Source organism: Artemia sp. Qi Xiang Cuo, chromosome 1, assembly GCF_049724085.1.
Source record: "Artemia sp. Qi Xiang Cuo chromosome 1, ASM4972408v1, whole genome shotgun sequence".
In the NCBI taxonomy this organism is placed as follows: domain Eukaryota; kingdom Metazoa; phylum Arthropoda; class Branchiopoda; order Anostraca; family Artemiidae; genus Artemia; species Artemia sp. Qi Xiang Cuo.
In genome coordinates, this window is record NC_142794.1 from 37,048,678 (window position 1) to 37,061,550 (window position 12,873).

The window sequence follows — 12,873 nt, forward strand, 5'->3', positions numbered from 1 at the left end:
GTTTTTCTGTCAGGAAATGGGATCGGACACTTATCACTGCACCAATTTTACCTGACAAACTGCTAAGTGCCGCCAAACGCTAGATGGTGTGGAGGTTTTTTTTATTATGGACACAGGCGCAAGTTCCCACTCCTGTAAGCTACCCAGGCACGTACGCAGTAATTTGTTTCGGGGGGGGGGGATAAATTCTTCAAATCCCTTATTCTGTGAGAAATATAAGAAAACTATTGAAAAACAAAAAAAATCATGATATTTCGGGTGGGCCCGGGCCCGGAGGCCCTCCCCATGTGTACTCCCTGAAGCCACCCATACTCTATGGCTTTAACGCTGGAAACGTAAGGTTTTCTTTATTTTTTTTCGTAAATTAAGGTTTTTCTCAATTAGTTTTTGTTTTAATTCAGATTTTCTTTTAAGCCGTAACAGTTTAGGTTTTGACTCCCAAATTAATTTGTCCTCTAACATGTTGAGTAGACAGAAGTTGGAACAAAATTCTTCATGTTTTTAGAAGCTTCATTGGATAGAATACAAAAAAAAAATCAGCGATGGTTAGTAACCCGATATATATATATATATATATATATATATATATATATATATATATATATATATATATATATATATATATATATATATATATATATATATATATATATATATATATATATATATATATATTATTTAGATATTTATGAAATTTGATTAGTCTTTTTGTATTTATGTATTTTGCTTTTATATTCCAGTATTACTTAGATTCTTACATAATATCCAGGATGTTATCGACCAGTTGCAAGAAAACTTTTCTTAAATGGAATACAAATACAAAAACGTGGTGCTGTCCATCCAATGGAAACTCTTAGAAATCTTTTATAAGCTGAGTATAATCAATATTGTAAAAGTCAAATTTCTTATTGTCTATTGAATGCGTTAACATAAATATATTTAGTTCAACCACATGTTTTTAGAGCTTCCTTTTTTCAGGACGTTTCCTTTAATGGGGAATTAGTTTTTATATATTTAATATTGAAATTTTATACCTTGAAACTGTTTTGCCTTCTGTATAACTTATGTAAAGTTACAGTAACAGCTTATGTAAAAACAAGGACAAAGAAGCAACAGCTTTTGTAAAGACAAGGATAAAAAAGGGAGATTTTGGCCAAATCAGAGGTCTGTGGTTTGAAGTTTTTTTTCATAATTAATGCTCCGCCCACCCCCTCACTCGCGTGTAAGCTTTCACATTTAAATGCGTGATTAATACTGTTTTTTTTTGTATTTATTACAAGATTTTTAAATTTAAGAATTTAAGGAAAGAAAAATATACTGTTAGATTTACAGCGTGAAAACAAACTATATGTACATATCGACTGCTCAGTAGCTCTTTTTACATATCTCTTCTTTCAGAGAATTTCTGGTTTTACATTTTGCTTCAGATTCTAATATTTTGTATGTGTAAATTTATAATTACCTATACAGCATTGACAGTTAACATTCGTTTCAACAGTTTTATATTATTTTAGACATTGACTTCATCGTGGCAGAAATGGACCTCGATCAAAACAGGACCAGGAGGGAGGATATCTGGCTCAGTGTGTGGACAAGATCCCAGGTAAGTGTTAAAAACATTATCGCACATTTATAAATACTGTTCAGGCCAGTGGTAGAAAAGCGGTCTTCGCGGTAGCATAATATTTAAATAGTTGAAGGGTATTATCAAAAGATGAATACGCGGTAACATTTTATTTCGTTCATTTTTATAGCTGTAGCGGATTAAAAGAAATTAGTTGCAATCGAATTATAATGCTCAAGTAGATATGTTGTCTTGTTTGCTAGTCTAAGAATGAGTTAAGAGAAAAATTAGTTTTTGAATTTATGCTAATTGATCTTGACGATCGACCATCGAGTAGAATGACGATCGATCTAACTGTAGCTATTGCTGTCATCATGAAATTCAAGTGTGTTTGGGCTATGGGCACGGGCAATTTTACTTATTTCAAATATATAAGACAGAAAGATGAATTGTTGTTTTTTTTGTAAGGGGGGAGGGGATAGTATCGTATTAAAGCAACATAGAATAAAAAACACTCACATAAAAATTAATTCATGAAATTTTATCACTTCCGACAAAACGGGTTGAGTTACATTTTCTAGTTATATTGCTGGTTTACGGACGGCTAAGTTGAATGGGGTTGATTTGGACGGGGGTTGAGCTGAATGGGATTTCAATTTCATGGGGGTTAAATTAAATGGGGTTTGAAATAAGGGGGTACTAAGTTAAATGAGTGTCGAATTGCATTGGGGTTGAGTTAGACATGAATGACGTTAGACATGAAGACAGAATGGGACATGCTAGAACAAAAAGAGAGACATTTTTAATTCCAAAATTTAGACCCATTTGCATAGTTCTGTTTGATTTTTTGACAATTCATTTTCCGAACTCTCTCCGAACAGACAATTCCGAACCGCTGTTTGATCTATTAAAACTGGCATACAGCAAGACAAATGGAGGCCTAGTATCAACAAAGTGGCTTCCTTACTTAAGTCCCAATTACCCTCTCTCTAGAAAATATTTTTGATTTTCGTTCCATTACTCCGTAGCAAAAAAGATGCTACGCTTTTGCATGAGTTGCAAGAAAGCAGTTATAAATCTAATGTGAAAAATCATTGTTTCCATCTTAATGATCTTACCTTCTATCTCACCTTAATTCCTCAACACCTTGTCAGTTCTCTCTAAGTACAATGAACCAAGTAAAAATTATTTGGATAACCTGCAGACTGTCATGTGGAATAGTAAAATATGTTATATATACACTTTGTTTATATAAATAATATGTTAAATATATATACTGGGGAACCCAATGCAAAAAATTAACTGGATTTAACGGGGGTTAAGTTAAAGGGGTTGAGTCAAAAGAGGGTTCAGTTGCATGGAAACCATAAATGCAATTCATTACGGGAAATCAAATCCGTCTATGGGTTAAAAATATAATTTAGGAATACACTTGTGTATTACATTCGCTTTCTTCAAGAATCTCTACCCTTCCCCCACAGAGAATAGTTCCACCATGAGAAGGTTGACTGTTCTAACGTTTGATAATAGGTGTTCAAGCTGTTAGTGCTTAATAAGGCTAATGATATGACGTTTATAATAATCATTTTAAGCGAAGTAGTTCGATTCACTCTAATGGGTTTTGTTAGTATATATTATCTATTTTATTTTTATTATTTATTTTTGTTTTTATCAAAAATAAATAATATTTATTTATAATCATTATTTACTTAATAGATATTTTCTTGCTTCTTTTTTGCAAGTCACTAGCAGTATTTTTTTACTATTCTGTTTTCTTTTCTTTGCTTTAGCAATATTTTTCTTATTATTTTGTATTCTTTCGGTTTTCCTGTTTCTTTTATTGTATTTCTCTTGGAGCACTTTTCTTACTGTTTTGTTTTCTCTTAGTAGAAGCCCTACGAGTATTACTGCAATTTTGTTTTAATAAAACCTTTTTCACTTGCCAACCGTATTAGGAATGGTCTTGTGCAATTGCAATCTACGTTACTACACTCTAAGTTTCATTATTTTTTTTTCATAAAGTGCAAAGTTATTCTACTCGGTGCAGACTAAGGAAAAGAGAAGTTTGAAAACCGATTCTTTAGACAATTACTATAAAAACAATTCAAAGGTTGGTTTGCCATCTTGTCTGTAATTATGATTGCGTCAGTATATTTCTCAGTTCTGCCGTTTTTACGATAAGGGTCAAAGCGACTCCCACACAAAAACCTCCTGGAGAATCGATAGGTTTCTTCATCAAAATAACAATTTTCCTACTTTTATTAATATTTTCTCTGTGTCTGGATGCAGCATAATTTTCAGATTGTCAGGTTAATGTCGTAATTATACACAGTCTAGCCTAGGGATGTTCACCCTATAGACAGTAGGCGGAAAGAAGCTCACTATATGGCTGGAAGCAGTGTTTCAACTTCTAATGATTTTTGACAGATATACCAAATTTCCACCCGACAAAAAATAATAGAATTTAATGATACCTCATATAAAAATTGCTTTGGTAAGAACCTACAGGCCGTTAGAAAAAAAAAGTGGAAAACACTGCCTGATTGTGATTTATTTCACTTTTAGAATAATTGACCAAGAATTTTTTTTTTTAACTTTTTTTTTATTTTATTTTTTAAACCTACAGGCTGTTAGAAAAGAAAAGCGGAAAACACTGCCTGATAGTGGTTTACTTCACTCTTAGAAAAAATTACCAAAAGTGTCATAATAGGTTTATTAGAACAGTAAAATCACACGGTTGATCTGTTGGTATCTTCTAGAAAATTCCACTTTTTAAGAAAAGAAAATAAGATGAAGTATTGTAAGTTGACAATCTGTTGTCTAAATTTCAAAGAAAATAGTAAAAGTACAAAGGGTAAATTCCAGTGGAATTACTGTACACGAAAAACAAAAACTGCGAAAACTGTGAGGTAGTGTTGCTTCGTAAGACAACGAAACGAAATTCCCAATCCATCTCAGATATTGAAACTATTTTCGGTAAAAACAATCGCTGAGGTTTTACAGATTATTTGAAAAGAAAAATGGAAGTGTTATCTTAACAGTAAAATCACACAGTTGATCTCTGGGTGATTTCTCGGAGATTCCACTTTTAAAGAAAAAAAATAACATACTCTATTATAACTTGATAATTTTTACCATAAATTCCAAAGAAAATATTAAAAGTACAAAGAAAACGGGGCAAACGTATGTGGAGCTACTGCGTACGAAAAACAAAACTACAAAAACTACGAGGTAGTGTTGTCTCGTAAGACAACAAAGCAAAATTCGTTGTTCTATAGATTTGCTTCTGTCCATTCCAGTAAATAACCAAAAGTGAGCACGATTTAGTGTATTATTAACCCATGGCAAGTCTAGTATTTCTTTTACTGAGCTATTTAACGCCGTGTTGATCCCGGTTTTAAATGACCCTCTTGCCCAAGCCACACAATAGTCACCCTTGTTGGAAAATGGTCAAGAGGCCTCGCGCTTCACTCGTGATTCAACACAAAACCACTAACTAGCCTCATTTCCTACCAACACCGCAGCAATGTTGCTCTTGCTCATAGCAAGAATCACTATAATAATAATGTATATATATATATATATATATATATATATACATAATGTATTACGGTAATTACCTGGCTATAAAAAAAAAAAAAAAAAAAAAAAAAAAAAAAAAAAAAAACTGTCTTCCTACTTTAGTAACTGAAATAAATGAGCACTTGAACAAGGTATAGACCCTACTCATCCATCCAGTTCCCCAGGACAAAACAGTATATCCAATCCGACAATCCGAAAATCAAGTCCACAAATAAAGCAAAATCAGCATCAATAGGTATACGTCAATGTTCCGAAACCAAGCTATAGCACCTTAAATCTACAAAAACATTATATTCCCAAGGTGATCACCACATATCGGGGCTCATCAGATGAAAACTCATTGCCTAAATGGGTTTCGGCGCTTAAATTTCATTACCCAGGCAATATGAGCGCGCCACGCCATAATCTAGCATACCCCTATATAGTGACACCTATGGAATAAACATAATCAAAATCCAAAATATCCAAAAAATAAAAATATATACCCCAGAAAATTTTTTTTTCAAGCATCCTTAACCAACCTTCAAATAACACTGAGAGCCAAACCTTCAACCGATTTAAATACAAATAAATAAATAACACTAGTCCTCCCCCCGGAACAATTTCACTCTCACTCAAATTCTAAGAATTAAATTCCGAATATCACACCTTAATCTTTACCACATGTGTCGCAACCAACCCGAAACTACCGGGAAGATAAACCAGATTCCTTCAACAAGTTACCGTAAAATATCATTCAATATATCTTGATAACTTTTATTATGCTTTTGTAAAAGCTGATTATACTTAAAACAAAGCTTTTTAAATTGCCAAGCAAGTTTATTGGCGGAAAAACCTCTTACGATTAGCTTCTTGCTAAGCAACATACATCTATTTCTAAAATCGATGTAATTAGTACAAATTCTTGCATATCTAAAAAGTTGGGAAAAATAACATGAATATGTTATATTCGAATGAATATTACTTTTTGGAAATGGAAAATTAACTATTTCAAAATTAAAATCGTCTGTTTTATTATATATTTTAAAAATTATTGTATTATTAGGTGCCACATTAATCTCTAAATCTCTAAAATTGAAACATTGAATTATATTATCAAGTTTTGCTACATTTTTGTACAGCTTGCAGAAACTTGTGGGGAAGCCGAAAAACTGCTTTAATGGCATGGTTTTGGGCAAATTTGAGTTTTTTAGTGAAGGACCGGTTTGTATTTCCCCAAACTGATCCACAATAAGAAAAGCAAGGACAAATAAAGGAATAATAGAGGGTAACTAGGATGTCAGGAGGAAGAAAATAATTCACACGGTTAATCATAGCTACTTGTCTCAAAATTATAGCTGTGATGTAAGAAATATGATTAGAGAATGACAAGCATGAGTCAATAAATACACCAAGAAACTTGGCAACCTCCATTTGTGGGAGGATGTCGGGGGAGTACTTGAGACCAAGAGCAGGTTGAATTACGTCTTTGTTGTAGGGGGTTCTGAATAATACTATTTTACTTTTTTTGCTATTAATGGTCATGTTATTCGTAAGGCATCACGCCTGGACTCTGTTCAGAAGGACTTGGGCAGAGGTTTTTGCCGATGATAAATTGGTGCCAGTGATGAAGAAGTTGTTGTCATCAGCAGATAGTACAGGATACACTGAAGGGCCCAGGTCCATAACAAGATCATTAATATATAGGAGAAATAAAGTAGGGCCTAGAACGGAGCCTTGCGGGACACCCCTCCGAACAGGTAAGGTCTGAGAGGATACTCCACCTAAGCTCACACTCTGTACCCTTCCAGATAGGTAAGAATCAAACCAAGAGAGGGGAACACCACGAATACCGTGACTATTTAATTTACTTATTAAAATTCTATGATTGACTGTGTCAAAGGCCTTAGAGAAATCCAAAAATAAGCCCAATACAGTTTTTTTAAGGTCGAGTTGTGAGCATATGAACTGTGTGGCGTCAATTAGAGCATGAGAAGTTGAAAATTTCAGCCGAAAGCCATATTGGTGAGGAGAAATCAAGGAAACGGAGTGCTGACTGTCAAACAGAAAGGGAGACAGACGTCTGAAGATGATTCTCTCGAGCACTTTGGATATAACAGGAAGATTTGAGATTGGACGATAATTACCTATCTTAGTTGGATCGCCCTTTTTAAGAACTGGAATAACAATGGCTGACTTTAGTAAATCAGGGAAAACTCCGTTGGTTAAAGATAGGTTGGCAATATGCTTGATGGTCTCGTAGACAAAAGGAGAAATTGTCTTCAGGAGCGTATTACTTAATCCAAGACAGTCAGGTGTAAAACTAATATGAGGAGAGCCAACGATTTGGGGTGCCTTATTGATATCATTTGGAAAGAGAAACATGGATCTAGAATTGAAGCAAAGGAATACAGCCTGTAAGGAGGAGTGGGAGTCAGTATGAGGAACATTAGGAAAATAATTATTAAAAGCGTCAGGTGCATGTAAAGGGTCAATTAATCTACCATTTGTGTCTTTAAGGCGAATAGGTATAGATTTTGATTTTCTATTTTTTGATAGTATATCATTAATGGTGGACCAAATCTTTTTCAGGTTTCCTTTGCAATTGTGAATTTTTGTATAATAATAATTTTTCTTCACTTCACGGATGAGTTTAGTGTATAAGTTCTTACAATTTTTATAATTTGATAGGTCAAAATCACTACTGGTCCTACAGGCTAACTTGTATAATTTGTTTTTACGATATGAGGAGACAATGAGCCTATGTGACATCCAGGGGCATATAGGAATAGTTTTCCAGTTAGGTTTACGAATAGGAAAAGTTGAATGGATAATCTCACTTAGCCTTTGCTCAAAACCATTTGTGGCAGAATTTACGTCTTGACAATTAAAAACATCGGACCAGTCAGTGGTTCTTAGGCAATCGATAAAATTGGTTGTATTTGCAGAGCTGTAGTTTCTAGTAGGTGTTGGGATGTTAATTCTAGAGCGTAGACGTATTGGTTGTGAAGGTAGTGACAAGTAAATAGGAAAATGGTCTGACAGATCCGAAAATATTATATTTGAGGACAGGTCATTTCCCAGGGAAGTGGATACAAAAATGTTATCAATTAATGTTGAAGTTGATCTCACAGGATCGACTTTACTGGGGAAAAAAATTGTGGGTAGAAGACCACTCGTGGTTACCGATTCAAAAAAAGTGTCAGATTCAATATTTTTACCAACATTGAGTAGGTTACAATTAAAGTCTCCAAGAACTATTGCCTTTTTATGGGGTAGATTAATAAAATTAGAGAAATCATCAAACAGATTACAAAAACATGAGGTCAGAAATGGAGGAGGTTTATAAAATAAGGAGAGTATATAGGAATTTTGGCCGATAACTATGTTAACAATTATTGAACAAATACATCTGAGATTTATTTGTGTAGGGAAAATAGATTCGCACTCTGATAGTCTGGTAAAATTTACATTCGAACGGATGTAAAGTGAGATACCCCCAGAACACTTTGTCAATCTCCTGGGCATATAGATTATTTGGTAACCAGGGAGTAAAAAATCACTAGTGTCATCATTATCGGAAAGCCATGTCTCTGTTAATCCTATTACATCAAAAGGGCAGACACCATTGTATGAAATTAAATCTTTAAACTTGAGCCACTTATCCCGGATGCTTCTGATGTTGAAACAAAGAACATTAAGGGAATTATTATTTACTAGTTTTGGCTTCACATTGGTAGCAAAATCGAGAATATCAAGGTATTTACAACTAGCATCAGTTAAGGTACCATCGGGGCTGCTTATAGGGTTGGTACGATATTACTTTCTATATTGGAATAACTAAAAGCAATGCTATAAGAAAGAAATGAGTTAGTTGAAAACGAAAATCTACATATGACATTGCCGGCAAATATTCTTTTCGGGTACCTTCTCGCCTAAGTTTTCCTTCGAACTTCATCTTCGCCTAAAGATACTTGGTGACGGGTCGTCAATTTCTGTGTTACTGTGTTGGTCGGCTTTTTCTTGTTTTTTTTTTTTGTTTTTTTTTTATTTGTTTTGCTATGGCTTGGTGCTTCTACATCGTTTCAGGTGCTGGTGATTCTTTCAAATTCCTGGGGGACTTGGTAACAGTTGGGATCGTAGGCAATGTTGAGTTAGAATGGCATTCCATGCCTTCTTTGAAGGATAAAAGTTAGACCGTAGCTTTTTGCCAGATTTCCTCTCCTAGGAGCGTAGTAATGGCCTTTTTTAAGGATATTTTTCAGTTCAACTGGTTCACTGCCAACCTCGATAAGATGGGAAACTGCGAGGTATGTGGCTAACCTTTGCCATTCTTGATTACAACCATGAATAACTTCTGGATGTGATAAAATTGGAAGTTGGGAAGAGGAAGGCTGCGATTTTGGCATCAAGTAGAGGAAACTGAGTAGAACATTGGGTAAATGAGAAGCCTTTATCTATTGGGGGTGGGACCTGTTTCCTCTGGTTCTTTGAAACTTCAGTTTGGCTATTGAAGGGTCGACTTTGAGTTGGTTGTCTAGGGATTGTAGTGGCTACGACGGAGTAGGGCAAGTTCAATCTCACAGAGGTTCGGAGGATCTCGGCTCTCTTGTGATAGGCCGGACAAAGTTGCTTCTCAAGTGTCGTGTGCCCCTTATTATTACAATTTTTACAGTAGGCGTCTTTCTCGGTGCAATTTTCTGTAACGTGGCTAGGTTTACCACATTTTCGACATGATTGGAGGGACTGTTACAATTATTTTTGCTATGATCCTGAGCTAGGCAAATTGTGCATTGTAGGGGCTTTGGTTTATAGGACTTATGGCGAAGGGCTTTACCATACAAAAAAACTTCTCTTTGCTATTCGTTTTTGCATACAATGAGCACTGAGCGACTGGGTATAAGATTACCATACATTTTCAAGCCGAGTCTTGTGGCTATTTTGACTTGACTGTGTGACCCAAAGAGGCAATTAATTCAGCAACAAATTTCTCTTTTGGTATACCGGAGTCAACACCATAAATCACATATTTATATGAATTTTCCACTTTTTTTTAAGTCGCAAAGATTCTTGAACCCTCAATAATTAATTCCTTGGACCTTGAAAGGACTAAATCCGTAGTCTTGCGAGAGGTAAAGTAAAGATCTATCAGACTGTCTTTTAGGAAAACTACTTCAAAAGTTGAGTTAGCTAGTAAAAATATAAGCTTTCTAATATCTATTAATCAATTTCTAGTAAAGGGTTGACCATTGGTTTTCTTGATGGTCACAATGTAATAGTATGGCTGATCTAAAGAGCTAGGTAGCGATTCAATTGGTTGGGAATCACCAGGGAGTGATATAATCTCGGGTTGGGGTTCTTAAGGGGGTGATCTAATTGCCTCATTTTTCTTGTTTTGCTAGGGGTTTCACCGGTACTTTTAGCTTGAAGAATGTTTGGGCTTGTATCCCCTTAAGATGTGTGGTTGATTTAGACATAGGAGTCAGGGGGGGGGGGTCTAGTTAAGTTTATTTTTGAGGGCAAGAAAGATGAGACAACTATGTATTTTTCAGGAGGTTCCTTCGTGTCAGACATGAGCTATTTGGAACTAAAAATCTCACCTCTTACTTTTTTAACTGCTTAGAACTATAATACAAATCCTATAATCCAATTAACAAGAACCAAGGTAACTAATATCACTTAGGAAAGTCCAGGGACATACACGGTCTGTAAATGTTCAAGTTACACACGGGGAATTTCGCTCCATATATATATATATATATATATATATATATATATATATATATATATATATATATATATATATATATATATATATATATATATATATATATATATATATATATATATATATATATATATATATATATATATATATATATATATATATATATATATATAGTATAACATACAAGGATAGGACCTTCGCTAAGGCTGTTCTGTCGGCTGAATCAAACTGCATCTTCCAGATCTTTAGCAGTCTTGTCCACTGCATCTACTTCACACATCCTTAATTCATATTTTAGTCTTTTCTCTTTACATTCCTCTTATTTTCATATGGTCTATCACTGACATATTTCTTGTACAAAGCTCTCCTCTTTTCTACCAAACTTAAAACGTTTTCACTAATATTCTTTGCTGCGTGTCTAACTTTGCTCCCTAAGACACCATCTGCTGCTTAGAAACTTGGGAATACAAACTAAGGCGAGTGTTGGAAGCCATTTATAGACTTTAGGCCACTAATTTTAAATATTTTAGTCACTAGGAGATACATTATCATAAGACCATAATGCTGACAGAAATTATTCTGTATATGAAAGGGGCTGTCCCCTCCTCAACGTCTCGCTCTTTACGCTAAAGTCTTTTACTGTTTTAAAAAATAAATTTGTGAGACAGAGTCAAACTTCAGCGTAAAGAGCGAGACGTTGAGGAGTGGACAGCCTCTTTCATATACGGAATAATGTCTGTTCGTTTTAAGTTTTAATGTCGCTTCTTGCTTTCAGTTAAAAAAAAACGTCTTTTTTTTATTTAGTTTCTGAACGTTCTTGAATTAATGCAGCTTTGATTTTGGTTCACCGTATATGAATAATTAAAACGAAATTTGCATATTAATTTTACTTTTTTTGGGCTAAATGGCTTTCTCGAAATTTTGTTTGAACGTAACTTACGAATTAATTGACGTAACGAACTTCTATATTCGTATGTTTTTATTACGTATATAAGGGAGTTCGCCCCCTAGTTAATTCCTCGCCCTTTACGCTAAAGTTCGAATTTTTTTCGAATCACAAACCCCTGAATCACAAAGGCCGGTTAATTAGAATAGATAGCTCTTTTAAAAGTACTACAAAAAACTTTAGCGCAAAGAGTGAGGCATTGACTAGAAAGTGAACCCCCTCATATGCGTAATCATTTCTGTTTGTTTTAAGTTTCAATGTTGCTCCTTACATTCAGTTGAAAAAAAAATTGTTTTTTATTTAATTTCTGATCGTTTTTTAAATGATAATAGGAAATCCGGCGTCCCCTTCATAGAAATGACTCTTCCCCCAAGGAAACATCCTCCATGAAAAGATCCTCCTCCGACCCTCTGTCACCAGAAAAAAACTGAAAACGTCTGTATACTTCCCATCAACCAATACTCTAGGTCAACAATGGGCAAAGTTCATAACTTGCAGCCCTACCCCCGGGAACTGTGGGGGATTAAGTCATCCTCAAAGACATATATATTAAATTTTCGACTATGCTGAGCAAAATGGCAATCTCAAAATTTTAATTGAGTGACTTTTGGGAAAAAATGAGCGTGGGAGGGGGCTAAGTTGCCCTCCAAATTTTTTGGTCACTTAAAAAGGGCACAAGAACTTTTAATTTTCGTTCGAATGAGCTCTCCCACGATATTCTAGGACTACTGGGTCGATATGATCACCCCTGGAAAAAAAAACAAAAACAAACAAACAGATAAACACGCATCCGTGATCTTTCTTCTGGCAAAAAATGCAAAATTCCACATATTTGGAAATAGGAGTTTGAAACTTCTTTAGTAGGGTTCTCTGATACGCTGAATCTGAGGGTGTGAGTTTCATTTAAGTTCTATGACTTTTAGGGGTTGTTTCCCCCTTATTTCGAAAATAAGCCAAATTTTCTCAGTCGTAACTTTTAATGGGTAAGACTAAAATTGATGAAACTTATATATTTGAAATCAGCATAAAAATTTGATTCTTTTCATGCATCTATTGGTATCAAAATTTCGTTTT

At 34.5% G+C, this 12,873-nt stretch overlaps 1 protein-coding gene across 2 annotated transcripts in view; it reads left to right on the plus strand.

Moving 5' to 3' along the window:
* The window catches only part of rho-5 (rhomboid-5), a 349,085-nt gene that overhangs the window by 260,863 nt on the left and 75,349 nt on the right, over positions 1–12,873 (plus strand). The window contains exon 12 of one of the 2 annotated variants that reach the window (XM_089100907.1): positions 1,515–1,603. In XM_089100907.1, the coding sequence (XP_088957033.1) occupies positions 1,515–1,603 (89 nt within the window). The remainder of the gene's footprint in view (positions 1–1,514; positions 1,604–12,873) is intronic. The other variant, XM_089100993.1, reaches the window with a different exon arrangement.